At 42.8% G+C, this 19,906-nt stretch overlaps 1 protein-coding gene across 1 annotated transcript in view; it reads left to right on the top strand.

Annotated features, from left to right (window-relative positions):
- Positions 1-19,906, top strand: part of LOC118375905 (tumor necrosis factor receptor superfamily member 16-like) — a 51,157-nt gene that overhangs the window by 8,382 nt on the left and 22,869 nt on the right. The window contains exon 3 of the mRNA XM_052491557.1: positions 12,738-13,100. Coding sequence (XP_052347517.1) covers positions 12,738-13,100 — 363 coding nt within the window. The remainder of the gene's footprint in view (positions 1-12,737; positions 13,101-19,906) is intronic.

Raw genomic sequence — 19,906 nt, 5'->3', positions numbered from 1 at the left:
AAGTTTGCATCCTGTAGCTCCAACTCCAAAAAGTTCTGGGACACTGTGAAGTCCATGGAGAACAAGAGCACCTCCTCCCAGCTGCCCACTGCACTGAGGCTCGGTAACACGGTCACCACCGATAAATCCATGATTATCGAAAACTTCAACAAGCATTTCTCAACGGCTGGCCATGCCTTCCGCCTGGCTACTCCTACCTCGGCCAACAGCTCCGCCCCCCCCGCAGCTCCTCGCCCAAGCCTCTCCAGGTTCTCCTTTACCCAAATCCAGATAGCAGATGTTCTGAAAGAGCTGCAAAACCTGGACCCGTACAAATCAGCTGGGCTTGACAATCTGGACCCTCTATTTCTGAAACTATCCGGCGCCATTGTCGCAACCCCTATTACCAGCCTGTTCAACCTCTCTTTCATATCGTCTGAGATCCCCAAGGATTGGAAAACTGCCGCAGTCATCCCCCTCTTCAAAGGGGGAGACACCCTGGACCCAAACTGTTACAGACCTATATCCATCCTGCCCTGCCTATCTAAGGTCTTCGAAAGCCAAGTCAACAAACAGGTCACTGACCATCTCAAATCCCACCGTACCTTCTCCGCTGTGCAATCTGGTTTCCGAGCCGGTCACGGGTGCACCTCAGCCACACTCAAGGTACTAAACGACATCATAACCGCCATCGATAAAAGACAGTACTGTGCAGCCGTCTTCATCGACCTTGCCAAGGCTTTCGACTCTGTCAATCACCATATTCTTATCGGCAGACTCAGTAGCCTCGGTTTTTCGGAAAGACTGCCTTGCCTGGTTCACCAATTACTTTGCAGACAGAGTTCAGTGTGTCAAATCGGAGGGCATGCTGTCCGGTCCTCTGGCCGTCTCTATGGGGGTGCCACAGGGCTCAATTCTCGGGCTCAATTCTCGGGCCGACTCTTTTCTCTGTATATATCAATGATGTTGCTCTTCTCTTTGTCACTAAAGCACCTTATACCACCCACCACTGCGACTTGTATGCTCTAGTCGGCTGGCCCTCGCTACATATTCGTCGCCAGACCCACTGGCTCCAGGTCATCTACAAGTCCATGCTAGGTAAAGCTCCGCCTTATCTCAGTTCACTGGTCACGATGGCAACACTCATCCGTAGCACGCGCTCCAGCAGGTGTATCTCACTGATCATCCCTAAAGCCAACACCTCATTTGGCCGCCTTTCGTTCCAGTACTCTGCTGCCTGTGACTGGAACGAATTGCAAAAATCGCTGAAGTTGGAGACTTTTATCTCCCTCACCAACTTCAAACATCAGGTGTCTGACCAGCTAACCGATGGCTGCCGCTGTACATAGTCTATTGGTAAATAGCCCACCCATTTTCACCTACCTCATCCCCATACTGTTTTTATTTATTTACTTTTCTGCTCTTTTGCACACCAATATCTCTCTACCTGTACATGACCATCTGATCATTTATCACTCCAGTGTTAATCTGCAAAATTGTAATTATTCGCCTACCTCCTCATGCCTTTTGCATACATTGTATATAGACTCCCCTTTTTTTCTACTGTGTTATTGACTTGTTAATTGTTTACTCCATGTGTAACTCTGTTGTCTATTCACACTGCTATGCTTTATCTGGGCCAGGTCGCAGTTGCAAATGAGAACTTGTTCTCAACTAGCCTACCTGGTTAAATAAAGGTGAAATAAATAAAAAATATATATATATATTTTAATAAATTAAAATGTATAAATGCTGTCACTTTTTTTCATGGGAAATAATAAACCACTACAGAGCGCTCCACTCTCATCCCCTACCAGTCTTTATGTGACTCATCGGCTGTAACGGGGACAACAACTGGTCTGAGGGAGCATCAGGCACCAAAGAGCAGGGTCTGCTCATTCATCTTGCATGGTGCTATATGACTGTATCTTTAAACATTTAAACAGACTAATTATACCAATGCATCACGCCCATCTGATATCCTACACAGGGATGCAGAAAACAATGTTGTCAGTGTTGTCCCATCGCTGCAACATCTACATCTGACACCTCTAGTACCGCGATGCAGTGCCTTAGACCACTGCGCCACTCGGGAAGCCCTAGAAAACTATTATCGTGAGCCACGATACAGACATGGTATCAATAATGTGGTAAACATTCCACAATTTAGCAGAATTGCATTAGTTTGTGACAATTTGAGTCAATTTACAATTGTTCTCTGCCTGTCCATTTTTGTTTGTCCCAATAAAATCTTATTGTGCTTGATGCATCCCTGAAACACTAACAAAATAGGGCCTGGGAGTGTTATAAATGGATGTCAGTGGCTGAAAGCACGGAGCTTAATCCTGAATAACAAAAGCTATATCCGTAGATAGAAGCAGTATTTCATAAAGCGCAGGTATTCATATTTTAAAAGATGAAAAAACATTTAGAGCATCCATTTACAGTTTCATGGTAAATATGGGTGCATCTTTATTTACCTCTTCTTCCTCTCTGGATACTCTACTTCCTGTCCCGCTAACACCTCCCCTCCTCATTGCCCTATCCTTTCAGGTCTAGACGCCTGCCAACGTCAGCACCGCTAAAATATTTATCAGTCCTTTCCACTTTCTCTCTCTGCCTGTCATGGGACACAGCACATCCAGAGCTGCTTCTCAGTGAAGCATCACAAAGGGGGCTGCAACTGACTGGGGATCAGTGGGGATGGAGAGAGAAAAGGCCAGTCAATGAAGCATTTAGAATGTCCTCTGACTGGAAGGGGTTCAGTTGGGGATTTAGAGAGAGAGAGAGGGAAAGAGAGAGAGAGACAGAGAGAGAGAAGGACATAGAGAGAGGAGAACCACAGCTATCTTAGTCAATGGAGTGTGTAAAAGAGGACTGACTGATTGTGGATCAGTGGGTAATGGGGGGAATGAGGAGAAATTAGTTTGAGAGTCCCCTGTGGCTCCTACAACGGAAACTACTGCATTACTCCACTGATCCCACAACAGCACTAGGTGAGCTAATGAGGGATAACATAACTGTCACCAGATATGACTTCTCTTTTAAACATCCTAATAATAGCATTATAGGAATGTTAATAATACCCTAAACAGATGTTGTAAACCTTGGGGTCGAGCCAAGCAGACACCTGAAGCATGGCGATAATTACACACTGTTAAATAAATGTTTCAAGTTTTAAAAGACAAATAGAAACCGGCATGCAGGTTTCAGAACGTTTAACGTATAGCCCTACAGAGAAACAAGAGCCAGTGAAAGGTCAATATGTTATGTTAGCATAGCAGAAAGAGAGACAAGAGTTAAGGAAGGAAAGCTGTCTGACATTAGAGGGGAAATGGCCATTGGCCACAGTCCCCTAGAAGAACACAGCAGGATAGTGCTGACAATGGAGAAGATGAAAGAGGATGGACACAGGAGAAACTTAAGGATGTCCAGAACTGCATTATTAATGATGCTAATCTAATGGGGTCGAAACACTTCGATGTGAGAGGAGGAGCCTTCTCAGGCTGAATTGGCACATTTACACCACATCCCTCAGCCTTCAATCACTAACTGCTGACAGGATCATACTGTTAGATATCTAGAGGAGGGCAGTCAGGTTGAGAGGAACCACGAGGATCATACTGCTAGATATCTAGAGGAGGGTGGTCAGGTTGAGAGGAACCATGAGGATCATACTGCTAGATATCTAGAGGAGGGTGGTCAGGTTGAGAGGAACCATGAGGATCATACTGCTAGATATCTAGAGGAGAGTGGTCAGGTTGAGAGGAACCATGAGGATCATACTGCTAGATATCTAGAGGAGGGTGGTCAGGTTGAGAGGAACCACGAGGATCATACTGCTATATATCTAGAGGAGGGTGGTCAGGTTGAGAGGAACCATGAGGATCATACTGCTAGATATCTAGAGGAGGGTGGTCAGGTTGAGAGGAACCATGAGGATCATACTGCTAGATATCTAGAGGAGGGTGGTCAGGTTGAGAGGAACCATGAGGATCATACTGCTAGATATCTAGTGACGGGCATGGTAACTGATTTACTGAGAGACAGTGTGGTTCGGAACATCATCCTTCACACACACACACACTCTCTCTCTCTCTCTCTCTGTCTCTCTCACATGTGCGTGGTTCTGGAGCATTCAGTCATGTTTAGACATGTTTATATACAATGATCGCATAGGGGTTTATGCATGCGAGCTAAAATTAGGTAGAGGCCTGTTGCACTGCGGGATAATTGGGGAGGTTGAGGAAAGGTTGTACCGTCAAGCCTGACTGAAAAGAAAAACAAAGGCTCTGAGTCCTACTTCAAATCATTATTTACCCTAAGGTCAGTTATTTATCCACCAGATCGAAGGCCCCACTCACTCAGTCAATGTCAGAGCTGCTCTGCTACCTCTAGCCAGAGCCATATAAAGAGACCAGACCACCATCTGAACCACTCACTGCCAAATGCCTGCTGAGAATAAATGTAAGAGAACAATAACACTGGACCTCGGCTACCACCTGTCAGTGGAGGGAGCTCAACCTCAGGTCTCTCCATTGCCCTGTCACATGTTCCCTGATTCTTATGAAACATATGAATTTATATTTACTATTTGATCGTCTTTTTGATGGTCTGTAACATGTTGTCATGTTTGGATCATCCAATTTTGGACCATCGTCAATGTTTTTCACTGTGTTTTTCACTGTGTTACCTCAAATGGTTGGAGTTGGAAACTCAGAGGAAATAACATCCTGTTGTCACAGTATGAGCCTGTTTTATCCAATCCTGTTGTCACAGTATGAGCCTGTTTTATCCAATCCTGTTGTCACAGTATGAGCCTGTTTTATCCAATCCTGTTGTCACAGTATGAGCCTGTTTTATCCAATCCTGTTGTCACAGTATGAGCCTGTTTTATCCAATCCTGTTGTCACAGTATGAGCCTGTTTTATCCAATCCTGTTGTCACAGTATGAGCCTGTTTTATCCAATCCTGTTCTCACAGTATGAGCCTGTTTTATCCAATCCTGTTGTCACAGTATGAGCCTGTTTTATCCAATCCTGTTCTCACAGTATGAGCCTGTTTTATCCAATCCTGTTGTCACAGTATGAGCCTGTTTTATCCATTCCTGTTCTGTTTATCCTCCACTAATGTTTCAATGCCGTTACCTCTCACATCCTCTGTTTCCAGTGTGTTTAAAGTAAGGGAGATGACACCCTGTGTTGTCAGGTAGTAAGCTGTGCTGCTGTTTACAAGGTGTTAGAGATATTAGGCTCAGCCTGTGCTTGTGTTTACATGCTGGAGGAGTTTACAAGGCAAGGCAAGTGCTGGGACATTGCTGCAGGGCTTTTCACACCAGCAATACGCTCTCTCTCTCTTACTGAACACAACAACAACTGCCATTCAACACTTCTCACTGCTCGTCCTGACACAGACACACACAGACATGTGCACACAGACACACACAGACATGTGCACACAGACATGTGCACACAGACATGTGCACACACACACACACACACACACACACACACACACACACACACACACACACACACACACACACACACACACACACACACACACACACACACACACACACACACACACACACACACACACACACACACACACACACACACACACACACACGTTGCTCTCACGCAGATGTAGACACACAAAAACATGCATCACTTGTTGTTTCTAATAGCAAGGGAAGCCTCTAAAGCTCTACATTGCAGAAGATGCCTCCTCTCTCCTGTTCCCCATTTAGAAGAGCATCACACAGGAGTACAGAGGGATTTGGGGAACCCTATACCTGGTGGGGATCCCGCTGTTCTGTTATTCAAACCAGCCTGCCCCTCCTCTCCACCGTCTCCTCCTGTCCTCTCTTATCCTCTCCTCTCTTATCCTCTCCTCTCCTCTTCTCTCTCCTCCCTCTCATCCTCCCTCTCCTCCTCTCCTCTCTTATCCTCTCCTTTCCTTATCTCTTCCCTCTCCTCCCTCTCCTCCTCTCCCCTCCTCTCCCGCCAAACGTCACTCTCATCTCCTACAGCCACAAAAATAACAGACTCTATGAATAATTCAGCAGGGTTCCAATTATATCTGAAAAAAAATCTATAAGAACATGCAATATTAATGAATGACTTTGTACCGCTAAGAACTCTCAGCATGAGAATAACCCAGTTTGGGGTCAACACCTTCATGGTTCAACTTCGAGCACCAACATTCCTGAAGAGCACATTCTACTAATGGAACTTCATAAAGACAACTACAACTGGCTCAGCAAATAGTCATAAACATTGCTTATCGACAAGATATAACACAAAACATGTGTGTGCCAGTTGTCATTTATAAAAAGTGAACTTGGCTTGAGAATGTGCTTTCCTCCACGCACATTTTCTATTGGTTGTAGTATTGTATTGCAAGCAGGCAAGGAAGTATGTTGTGCAAATGGGGGATATGAGGAAATGCTTATTCATAAAAACATAATAACAAGATGCAACCATTTGCTGTTAGTGAGAAGAACGAAAATCAATTTGTTTTATTTTTGGAATTGAAATCAAAACATTGTTGACAAGTCCACGACACTTGGCCACTGTTTTCTCTGTCTGAAAGTGTCAGTCCTTTACAGCCAGATACAGCATAAATTATTGTCCTTTACAGCCAGATACAGCATAAATGATTGTCCTTTACAGCCAGATATAGAATAAATTACTGCCCTTTACAGCCAGATACAGAATAAATTACTGTCCTTTACAGCCAGATACAGAATAAATTAGTGTCCTTTACAGCCAGATACAGAATAAATTAGTGTCCTTTACAGCCAGATACAGAATAAATTACTGTCCTCTACAGCCAGATATAGAATAAATTAGTGTCCTTTACAGCCAGATACAGAATAAATGAGTGTCCTTTACAGCCAGATACAGAATAAATTATTGTCCTTTACAGCCAGATACAGAATAAATTACTGCCATTTACAGCCAGACACAGCATAAATTACCGTCCTTTACAGCCAGATACAGCATGAATTATTGTCCTTTACAGCCAGATACAGCATAGATTATTGTTCTTTACAGAGAGATACAGAATAAATGACTGTCCTTTACAGACAGATGCAGCATAAATGATGTTCTTTAAAGCCAGATACAGCATAAATGATGTCCTTTACAGCCAGATACAGCATAAATGATGTCCTTTACAGCCAGATACAGCATAAATTATTGTCCTTTACAGCCAGGTACAGCATAAATGATGTCCTTTAAAGCCAGATATGGCATAAATGATCGTCCTTTACAGACAGATACAGCATAAATTATTGTCCTTTACAGCCAGGTAGAGCATAAATTACTGCCCTTTACAGCCAGGTACAGCATAAATTATTGTCCTTTACAGACAGATACAGCATAAATGATCGTCCTTTACAGACAGATACAGCATAAATTATTGTCCTTTACAGCCAGGTACAGCATAAATTACTGCCCTTTACAGCCAGGTACAGCATAAATTATTGTCCTTTACAGCCAGATACAGCATAAATTACTGCCCTTTACAGCCAGATACAGCATAAATTACTGTCCTTTACAGACAGATACAGCATAAATTACCGTCCTTTACAGACAGATACAGCATAAATTATCGTCCTTTACAGACAGATACAGCATAAATTACCGTCCTTTACAGACAGATACAGCATAAAGTACCGTCCTTTACAGACAGATACATCATAAATTACCGTCCTTTAAAGACAGATACAGCATAAATTACCGTCCTTTACATCCAGATACAGAATAAATTACTGCCATTTACAGCCAGATACAGCATAAATTACTGCCCTTTACAGCCAGATACAGCATAAATTATTGTCGTTTACAGCCAGATACAGCATAAATTATTGTCCTTTACAGCCAGATACAGCATAAATTACTGCCCTTTACAGCCAGATACAGCATAAATTACTGTCCTTTACAGACAGATACAGCATAAATTACTGTCCTTTACAGACAGATACAGCATAAATTATTGTCCTTTATAGACAGATACAGCATAAATTATTGTCCTTTACAGCCAGATACAGCATAAATTATTGTCCTTTACAGCCAGATACAGCATAAATTATTGTCCTTTACAGCCAGATACAGCATAAATTACTGTCCTTTACAGCCAGATACAGCATAAATTATTGTCCTTTACAGACAGATACAGCATAAATTACTGCCGTTTACAGCCAGATACAGCATAAATTACCATCCTTTACAGACAGATACAGCATAAATTACTGTCCTTTACAGAAAGATACACATAAATTACTGTCCTTTACGGACAGATACAGAATAAATTACCATCCTTTACAGACAGATACAGCATAAATTACGGCCCTTTACAGACAGATACATCATAAATTACTGCCCTTTACAGCCAGATACAGCATAAATCATTGTCCTTTACAGCCAGATACAGCATAAATTATTGTCCTTTACAGCCAGATACAGAATAAATTAGTGTCCTTTACAGCCAGATACAGAATAAATTAGTGTCCTCTACAGCCAGATACAGAATAAATTACTGTCCTCTACAGCCAGATATAGAATAAATTACTGTCCTTTACAGCCAGATACAGAATAAATTAGTGTCCTCTACAGCCAGATACAGCATCAATTATTGTCCTTTACAGCCAGATACAGCATAAATTATTGTCCTTTACAGCCAGATATAGAATAAATTACTGTCCTTTACAGCCAGATACAGCATAAACTAGTGTCCTTTACAGCCAGATACAGCATAAATTACCGTCCTTTACAGACAGATACAGCATAAATTACCGTCCTTTACAGACAGATACAGAATAAATTACTGCCCTTTACAGCCAGATACAGCATAAATTACTGCCCTTTTACAACCAGATACAGAATAAATTACTGTCCTCTACAGCCAGATATAGCATAAATTATTGTCTTTTACAGCCAGATCCAGAAAAAAATACTGTCCTTTACAGCCAGACACAAAATAAATTACCATCCTTTACAGCCAGATACAGCATAAATTATTGTCCTTTACAGCCAGATACAGCATAAATTATTGTCCTTTACAGCCAGGTACAGCATAAATTACTGGTCTTTACAGACAGATACAGCATAAATTACCGTCCTTTACAGACAGATGCAGCATAAATTACTGTCCTTTACAGACAGATACAGCATAAATTATCGTCCTTTACAGACAGATACAGAATAAATTACCGTCCTTTACAGACAGATACAGAATAAATTACTGCCCTTTACAGACAGATACAGCATAAATTACTGCCCTTTACAGCCAGATACAGCATAAATTACCGTCCTTTACAGACAGATACAGCATAAATTACTGTCCTTTACAGCCAGATACAGAATAAATTACTGTCCTTTACAGCCAGACACAAAATAAATTACCATCCTTTACAGCCAGATACAGCATAAATGATTGTCCTTTACAGCCAGATACAGCATAAATTATTGTCCTTTACAGCCAGATACAGCATAAATTACTGTCCTTTACAGACAGATACAGCATAAATTACCGTCCTTTACAGACAGATGCAGCATAAATTACTCTCCTTTACAGACAGATACAGCATGAATTACCGTCCTTTACAGACAGATACAGCATAAATTATCGTCCTTTACAGACAGATACAGCATAAATTACCGTCCTTTACAGACAGATACAGCATAAATTACCGTCCTTTACAGACAGATACAGCATAAATTACCGTCCTTTACAGACAGATACAGAATAAATTACTGCCCTTTACAGACAGATACAGCATAAATTACCGTCCTTTACAGACAGATACAGCATAAATTACCGTCCTTTACAGACAGATACAGGATAAATTACCGTCCTTTACAGACAGATACAGCATAAATTACCGTCCTTTACAGACAGATACAGCATAAATTACTGACCTTTACAGACAGATAAAGCATAAATTACTGCCCTTTACAGCCATATACAGCATAAATTACTGTCATTTACAGCCAGATACAGAATAAATTAGTGTCCTTTACAACCAGATACAGAATAAATTAGTGTCCTTTACAGCCAGAAACAGAATAAATTAGTGTCCTTTACAGCCAGATACAGCATAAATTATTGTCCTTTACAGCCAGATACAGCATAAATTACTGCCCTTTACAGCCAGATACAGCATCAATTACTGTCCTTTACAGACAGATACAGCATAAATTACCGTCCTTTACAGACAGATACAGCATAAATGATCGTCCTTTACAGACAGATACAGCATAAATTACCGTCCTTTACAGACAGATACAGCATAAATGACTGTCCTTTACAGCCAGGTACAGCATAAATTACTGTCCTTTACAGACAGGTACAGCATAAATTACCTTCCTTCACAGCCAGGTACAGCATAAATTACTGTCCTTTACAGACAGGTACAGCATAAATTACCGTCCTTTACAGACAGATACAGCATAAATTACCGTCCTATACAGACAGATACAGCATAAATTACTGTCCTTTACAGACAGATACAGCATAAATTACCGTCCTTTACAGACAGATACAGCATAAATTACCGTCCTTTACAGACAGATACAGCATAAATTACCGTCCTTTACAGCCAGATACAGCATACATTTTTGTCCTTTACAGCCAGAAATGGAATAAATTACTGTCCTTTACAGCCAGATGCAGCATAAATGATGTCCTTTACAGCCAGATACAGCATAAATGATGTTCTTTACAGCCAGATGCAGCATAAATGATTGTCCTTTACAGCCAGATACAGCGTTAATTACTGCCCTTTACACCCAGGTACAGCATAAATTATTGTCCTTTACAGCCAGATACAGCGTAAATTACTGCCCTTTACAGCCAGGTACAGCATAAATTACCGTCCTTTACAGACAAATACAGCATAAATGATTGTCCTTTACAGCCAGATACAGCATAAATTACTGTCCTTTACAGCCAGGTACAGCATAAATTACCATCCTTTACAGCCAGGTACAGCATAAATCATTGTCCTTTACAGCCAGGTACAGCATAAATTACTGGCCTTTACAGCCAGGTACAGCATAAATTACTGTCCTTTACAGCCAGGTACATCATAAATCATTGTCCTTTACAGCCAGGTACAGCATACGTTACTGCCCTTTACAGCCAGATACAGCATAAATTACTGCCCTTTCCAGCCAGGTACAGCATAAATTACCGTCCTTTACAGCCAGGTGCAGCATAAATTACTGCCCTTTACAGACAGATACAGCATAAATGACTGCGCTTTACAGCCAGGTACAGCATAAATTACTGCCCTTTACAGCCAGGTACTGCATAAATTACTGTCCTTTACAGCCAGATACAGCATACATTACTGTCCTTTACAGACAGATACAGCATAAATTACCGTCCTTTACAGCCAGATACAGCATAAATTACTGTCCTTTACAGCCAGATACAGCATAAATTACTGTCCTTTACAGCCAGATACAGCATAAATTACTGCCTTTTTACAGCCAGATACAGCATAAATTACTGCCCTTTACAGCCAGAAACCGCATAAATTTACTGCCCTTTACAGCCAGATACAGCATTAATTCCTGCCCTTTACAGCCAGATACAGCAGAAATCACTGCCCTTTACAGCCAGATACAGCATTAATTACTGCCCTTGTCAGCCAGATACAGCAGAAATCACTGCCCTTTACAGCCAGATACAGCATTAATTACTGCCCTTTACAGCCAGATACAGCATAAATTACTGAAAAATATGAATACATTCTTCCTACACAGTAAATATACCAGTAGCTTGTGTAAAAGACTTGCCAGTATGGGTTTAGTCTACAGTATTGCTGTGCGATAGGAGTGCGACATCTCAGAGACCCAAGGCAGGAGATACTGAAGAAACACAATAATATATCGATAAACAAAACAATGTGTCTTTTGCAATGAAGTGTGGGCTGTAGCATTTAATTAAAACATTTTTGAATATACAATCAATAGGGTAAGTGTTTGGCACTTGGTATAGGCAGCATGCATGTTTCGTTTGAAAAAGTCAATGTAAAAGACTAAAACATTCTGCCCAAACCTCTACAGAAATGTGATCAAATTGGCCATTGCTCTTTCTTTTAGAAACTGCCGTCCCCTGGCCCAATTCCAATAGTTCCACATCATACAGCAAATAAAGTGTGTTGAAGGTTGTTATAGTCAGGTGAATGGAGGGCGTTTTCCTGGCAGAGTTATAATGCTTGTTCACACACGCACAGTCTGATTTACAATGGGAAACATGCGTATGGCGTGCGCTACGTTTATGCATCTCAATATTGTTAGACGTATGTATTATTTTCAGAAATAGTTTGAAACATACTTTAAAATGATGAAGAGTGGCCAAGCATCAAATTGCCAGTGATCATTTGTGCCAAACCCCAGCTTGATTAACTTTGAATACAGGCCATCTCATCTTCTGTTCAGAGCAGTAGAGAGCTATATCATTACAGTACAGTCGGTACAGTCCACATAGAGATCAATCTAGTAATGAGCACGGTGGGCTTCAGACTCCTTCCTTAACAAGAGCACCTTTCATGTCTCAGAACACAAATCATCCAGAGCCCACTGGATCACTGTGTGTCCCCTCTCGATGAACACAGCAGCAGTAAACATGATTCATGTCATTAGACTGACTGTCTCTCTCTCCTCCCTCCATCCCCCTCTCCCCTCTGTCTCATCCTCCCCTCTTTGTTCTCTATACCCCTCTTCTTTCTTCTCCTCCAGGTGAGACCTACTCAGAGACCTACAGCCACACAGACACCTGTATCCCCTGCACCATGTGTACAGGCCTGATGCGCATGCAGACGCCCTGCACTGACTCCAACAATGCCATCTGCGTGTGTGACTACAACTACTACCTGAATGAGGTGTCTGGGCGCTGTGAGCCCTGCACGGTGTGCCCGGCGGGCCAGGGCGTGTTGGCACACTGCGAGCACAACCACGACACTGTGTGTGAGGAGTGTATAGACGACACCTACTCTGACCGGGACAGCTCCCTGGACCCCTGCCTGCCCTGCACCATATGTGATGAGGGCATCGAGGTGGAGCTGAGTGCCTGCACCCCCATCAGCGACTCCCTCTGCCATAGTAAGAGAACCAACGCACACTCACATCAACATACACACACACAACCTGCACACTAGCCAGTAGCAGTAACGTCTGGGAACTTATGGTAACCTTTGCCCTCCTGTCCTATCAGGGTCGTATAGTAAAGGCCTGTATGTCTCTATCACAATGTTTTCTTTCTCATGTGAATTTAGGAGGTCAACAGGGGTGACTTCCACATGTGTCTGTTCTACAGTCAGGGTCAGAGGGCCATGCAGGCCAAATTGTCAGACTGCAGAAAAAACAGAACAGCGATTACAGAGGTCAAGAAGTGGTGGTGTCAACACAGAGACAGTGCATAATCTCCAAACGTTCTAACTAGAGGCCAGGTATTCCCTCTGCAGGCACGGTGAACACAGATGCACTACAGGGCACTGGAGCACATACCCAAGAAGCTGTCAATCCAGTAGGGTGGATGTGGCATGAAATCAGCCATGTCAGTGAATAATAAGCCCAGCCTCTGGGAGGTCCACTGCTGCTGCAAGATATGGAGCTCCCTGCTTTGGTAACAGACTGGGTTATGTTTATATTAATGTGTTGGCTCCACAGGCTGGGTTAGATTTATGGGACCTGGGTTGGCTCCACAGGCTGGGTTAGGTCTATGGGACCTGGGTTGGCTCCACAGGCTGGGTTAGGACTATGGGACCTGGGTTGGCTCCACAGGCTGGGTTAGATTTATGGGACCTGGGTTGGCTCCACAGGCTGTGTTTGGTCTATGGGACCTGGGTTGGCTCCACAGGCTGGGTTAGATTTATGGGACCTGGGTTGACTCCACAGGCTGGGTTAGGTCTATGGGACCTGGGTTGGCTCCACAGGCTGGGTTAGGTCTATGGGACCTGGGTTGGCTCCACAGGCTGGGTTAGGTCTATGGGACCTGGGTTGGCTCCACAGGCTGGGTTAGATTTATGGGACCTGGGTTGGCTCCACAGGCTAGGTTAGGTTTATGGGACCTGGGTTGGCTCCACAGGCTGGGTTAGGTCTATGGGACCTGGGTTGACTCCACAGGCTGGGTTAGGTTTATGGGACCTGGGTTGGCTCCACAGGCTGGGTTAGGTTTATGGGACCTGGGTTGGCTCCACAGGCTGGGTTAGGTTTATGGGACCTGGGTTGGCTCCACAGGCTGGGTTAGGTCTATGGGACCTGGGTTGGCTCCACAGGCTGGGTTAGGTCTATGGGACCTGGGTTGGCTCCACAGGCTGGGTTAGGTCTATGGGACCTGGGTTGGCTCCACAGGCTGGGTTAGGTCTATGGGACCAGCAGGTTTGAGTTCCAGTAAATATACTGTATGAAGGAAATTATCAAATTTATAACAGAAGTCCTTAACGCCACCTCCAGATGACCTTTGGTATAGTAGGACTAGAATGTTCCAAGGTTTTGTAAAGGTGATCAAAACAAGGCTTGATATTGGTTTTGGATAATGGACATTCATTTTGGGTTTTGGAAAAAATATTTCCGTAATGGTTTTGGATATTCGGTTCGGAACTTGGAACTTGGACACTTACTAGGATTAGTTACTTTTTGGATGGTCGACTTGGGTGAGGTTTGTGTGCTGGGCTTGGATGCTGCCTGGGCCAGAAATGCCACGTTGCAAATGCAAGTGGGTTATCCGTGGACACCTGCTGCACTGTGCTGGAGATGCTTTTCAGGCAGATGGGGCCTTAAATCGCTCTTCTTTTAATGTTCTGTCATCTCTTGGCCGCAGCTGGAAGTTCTCAGTTAGTTGTGAAACAGATTGAGAAAAGATCAATCCAGAAAGATCAGGAGAGGAGGAACCACTCTCTCACCCACACATAGGCTATGTCCAAATTGGCACTCTATTCCCTATATAGTGAATTGCTTTTAACCAGAGCCTGTAGCGTGTCCTGGTCAAAAGTAGTACACTACATAGTGAGGAACGTGTCATTTAGGAGGCAAACTGACAGCTGCTTCTGGGTTCTCAAAAAGGCAGAAACACCTGCTTCTGATCAGCCAGGGACATCTCTGTTCAGAGAGAGGGAGATTAAAATGAGAGAAGAGAGAAAGAGTTAGAGAGACAGATAGACAGAAAGAGATCGAAAGAGAGAGAGAGACAGAGAGAGAGTAGAAGGAAGTGAGGAAAAAAGAGGACACATGTCCCAGCACCATAATCACATGAACATGTCCAGAACCTTCCCAATTAATAATCACATGAGCGTGTCCAGAACCTTCCCAATTCATAATCACATGAGCATGTCCAGAACCTTCCCAATTCATAATCACATGAGCATGTCCAGAACCTTCCCAATTCATAATCACATGAGCATGTCCAGAACCTTCCCAATTCATAATCACATGAGCATGTCCACAACCTTCCCAATTCATAATCACATGAGCATGTCCAGAACCTTCCCAATTCATAATCACATGAACCAATCCAGAACCTTCCCAATTCATAATCACATGAGCATGTCCAGAACCTTCCCAATTCATAATCACATGAACCAATCCAGAACCTTCCCAATTCATAATCACATGAGCATGTCCAGAACCTTCCCAATTCATAATCACATGAACCAATCCAGAACCTTCCCAATTCATAATCACATGAACAAGTCCAGAACCTTCCCAATTCATAATCACATGAGCATGTCCAGAACCTACCCAATTCATAATCACATAAGCATGTCCAGAACCTTCCCAATTCATAATCACATGAGCATGTCCAGAACCTTCCCAATTCATAATCACATGAACCAATCCAGAACCTTCCCAATTCATAATCACATGAGCATGTCCAGAACCTTCCCAATTCATAATCACATGAGCATGTCCAGAACCTTCCCAATTCATAATCACATGAACCAATCCAGAACCTTCCCAATTCATAATCACATGAGCATGTCCAGAACCTTCCCAATTCATAATCACATGAACCAATCCAGAACCTTCCCAATTCATAATCACATGAACAAGTCCAGAACCTTCCCAATTCATAATCACATGAGCATGTCCAGAACCTTCCCAATTCATAATCACATAAGCATGTCCAGAACCTTCCCAATTCATAATCACATGAGCATGTCCAGAACCTTCCCAATTCATAATCACATGAGCATGTCCAGAACCTTCCCAATTCATAATCACATGAGCATGTCCAGAACCTTCCCAATTCATAATCACATGAGCATGTCCAGAACCTTCCCAATTCATAATCACATGAGCATGTCCAGAACCTTCCCAATTCATAATCACATGAGCATGTCCAGAACCTTCCCAATTCATAATCACATGAACAAGTCCAGAACCTTCCCAATTCATAATCACATGAGCATGTCCAGAACCTTCCCAATTCATAATCACATGAACAATCCAGAACCTTCCCAATTCATAATCACATGAGCATGTCCAGAACCTTCCCAATTCATAATCACATGAGCAATCCAGAACCTTCCCAATTCATAATCACATGAGCATGTCCAGAACCTTCCCAATTCATAATCACATGAGCCAATCCAGAACCTTCCCAATTCATAATCACATGAACAAGTCCAGAACCTTCCCAATTCATAATCACATGAGCATGTCCAGAACCTTCCCAATTCATAATCACATAAGCATGTCCAGAACCTTCCCAATTCATAATCACATGAGCATGTCCAGAACCTTCCCAATTCATAATCACATGAGCATGTCCAGAACCTTCCCAATTCATAATCACATGAGCATGTCCAGAACCTTCCCAATTCATAATCACATGAGCATGTCCAGAACCTTCCCAATTCATAATCACATGAACCAATCCAGAACCTTCCCAATTCATAATCACATGAGCATGTCCAGAACCTTCCCAATTCATAATCACATGAACCAATCCAGAACCTTCCCAATTCATAATCACATGAACATGTCCAGAACCTTCCCAATTCATAATCACATTAGCATGTCCAGAACCTTCCCAATTCATAATCACATAAGCATGTCCAGAACCTTCCCAATTCATAATCACATGAGCATGTCCAGAACCTTCCCAATTCATAATCACATGAGCATGTCCAGAACCTTCCCAATTCATAATCACATGAGCATGTCCAGAACCTTCCCAATTCATAATCACATGAGCATGTCCAGAACCTTCCCAATTCATAATCACATGAGCATGTCCAGAACCTTCCCAATTCATAATCACATGAGCATGTCCAGAACCTTCCCAACACATAGTCACATGTACTAGTCCAGACATGAAAGTGTAAGAAATTGTGTCCTCTCTTCCTTTCTCTGTTTTCCTCACTACCTTCTTCTCTCTCTCAATTCAATTCAATTCATGGACTTTATTGGCATGGGAAACATATGTTAACATTGCTAAAGCAAATGAAGTAGATAATAAACAAAAGTGAAATAAACAATAAAAATGTACAGTAAACATTACACTCACAGAAGTTCCAAAAGAATAAAGACATTTCAAATGTCATATTATTTCTATATACAGTGTTCTCTCGCTTTCTCTCTATAAATGTGAGAATTGGGAATATCACTTATATCAATCATAAGTTGTGTGAGAGTCAGATGGACTGCAGAAACCCAGTCAAACCGCACCATGTGTGCCTCATACAGTGAGTGAACATCTATGTCAGGCCTTCTATTATGAGTGATGTACAGTAGGGTACAATGCAGCCTTGTGCTGTACCATATAGAGGACCACCAGCCGTGGAGATAAAGACAGCACACAACCAGAGCGCCTCTCACCTCTGACCTCGGGGCTCTGTCTTCTTCTCTGTGACCCTGTGTTGTGTTCCGCTGGCCACGGACAGGACTAGGGACAGTGCTAGGGACAGTAGTGGCAGTATGGGGTGGCTCTGGGTGACCTTGCCCTGTGTGGTGTGTCAGGGGGACTCTGGCATGTGAAAGGAGCCACAGTCATACACCCATAAGGTCACACGGAAACATGTGGACGCCATCAAACCATTGCCATGACTGTTCTGTTCCCAAGACACCCCGGTGGTCTATGAGGACAAATTTGGTGCTCACCAGATTAGTAGCAACAGTGCATGAGGACAACATTTACACAACAAGCAGTGGTGACAAAACATTTGAGAACATTTACAGCATGCAGGTTTTAACAGCATGTCTCTGTTATTTCTAGATCAGTTCAATCTGCAGCAAGAGGGGAGAAATGGTCTACAATGCTGGCCATGTCAATATTTAAAATGTTGACATTTCTGAAGTGATATTTGGTTGTAAAGGCTAGCATGAGGGACAAGAAGTAGCTAGCCACAATGACCCATGGCATATAGGATATATCCTTAGTCTCTTGGAACATTCATTGGGGCCTCTCTCTTCATCGGCAAACTATCACGTTTAGGTGAGACGCAGATTCAGAATGTGTCGAAGCAACAAAAGTCTATTACAACAACAGGGGCAGGCAGTCTCAGGGTCAGGGAAGGCAGGGGTCAATAATCCAGAACGGTGGGGTAAGGTACAAAACGGCAGGCAGTCTCAGGGTCAAGGCAGGCAGAACGGTCAACATCGGGAAGGACTAGAAAACAGGAGCACGAAAACAGGCAGGAGCAGGGGAACAAATGCTGGTAGGTTTTATGAACAAAACGAACTAGCAACAGACAAACAGAGAACACAGGTATAAATACACAGGGGATTATGGGGAAGATGGGCGACACCTGGAGGGGGTTGGAGACCATCACAAAGACAGGTGAAACAGATCAGGTTGTGACACAAACCGGCTTTCACAGCGTTCCATATCTGAAGACCGAAAACATCACAAGAAACAGGCTTCATTATACTTCAATTACAGAATATTATGTTGTAATTATCTCGCTGTCCTCAAACTTTTCCCCTCTAGGTACTGGAACTGGACAATTTTTTCATAATGTCCTGCCACAAAATTACCTGCCCTGTCCAGTAGCCTACACTCTCCCTTTACTGACAGCTGGATATTCAATTTCACCCTTTTCCATGGTTATGGTTATCAAGATAGCTAGCTAATAGGAAGTTTGCTAGCTGATGACATTTAATTCACTTATCTTAACATTGTGTAAAGTCAACTAATTAGCAGTTCAATTGAGTTATGCAGGGTGTACACTACACAATTTTAGCTGTCCCTGAAATCTGAGACAAAATCCCCAAGTCGTTGCCTACTCAGGGTGCGCGGCCGTCACCAACGCTCATTTAACTTGAACGGGTCAGGGACGCAATCTGAGGGCTACCGATCTCGTCTTCGAGCAGTCCCAGACATCCCGATATTTTCAAACATGTTTGATTTTATCGGAGCAAAATCTGCAATGTTCTTGCAGTGTGAAATGTGCAACAACAAGCTTTTAGAACTGTGATCAGCAATAGCCAAGGAGAGCTCGCCAGAGAAGAAGCCAGTGAGATGTTGACATTGTTTTGCGTCACCCAGAATGTGTAGACTCTCCAGCAGGAACGATGACTACTACTAGTATGTGTTTATACTTGCCTTTAACCAAAACGTTAAATCGTTACAGCTCTGAAGTGCACAAGCAATGTTATTCAATTCAAAATGTTGGCTAGACATTTCAACTCTGTGTGGCAAGCATGAATGTCTGACTGAAAACATTTATCAGGCTGCTTTGAGCCAAAGCTTGTTGTAGCTACGTTAAATGAAATGACATCATTGTTGCAATGGAAAGTCTAGTTCATCAACTCTAAATAGCAAACCGCAGCTTGTGTAGATCTATAAAACAACAGAAACATCACACATACCAATATCAATGAGTAAAATGGGTCAATAAATGTATTGGTTTATCTGTCATCTGAGCAGATGATGCAACGTTTACTGCAGTGTAAGAATATTAAAG

This window comes from Oncorhynchus keta, chromosome 32 (assembly GCF_023373465.1).
Source record: "Oncorhynchus keta strain PuntledgeMale-10-30-2019 chromosome 32, Oket_V2, whole genome shotgun sequence".
In the NCBI taxonomy this organism is placed as follows: domain Eukaryota; kingdom Metazoa; phylum Chordata; class Actinopteri; order Salmoniformes; family Salmonidae; genus Oncorhynchus; species Oncorhynchus keta.
Note: the sequence above shows the minus strand (reverse complement) of the source record. Positions and strands in the feature narration are given on the sequence as shown.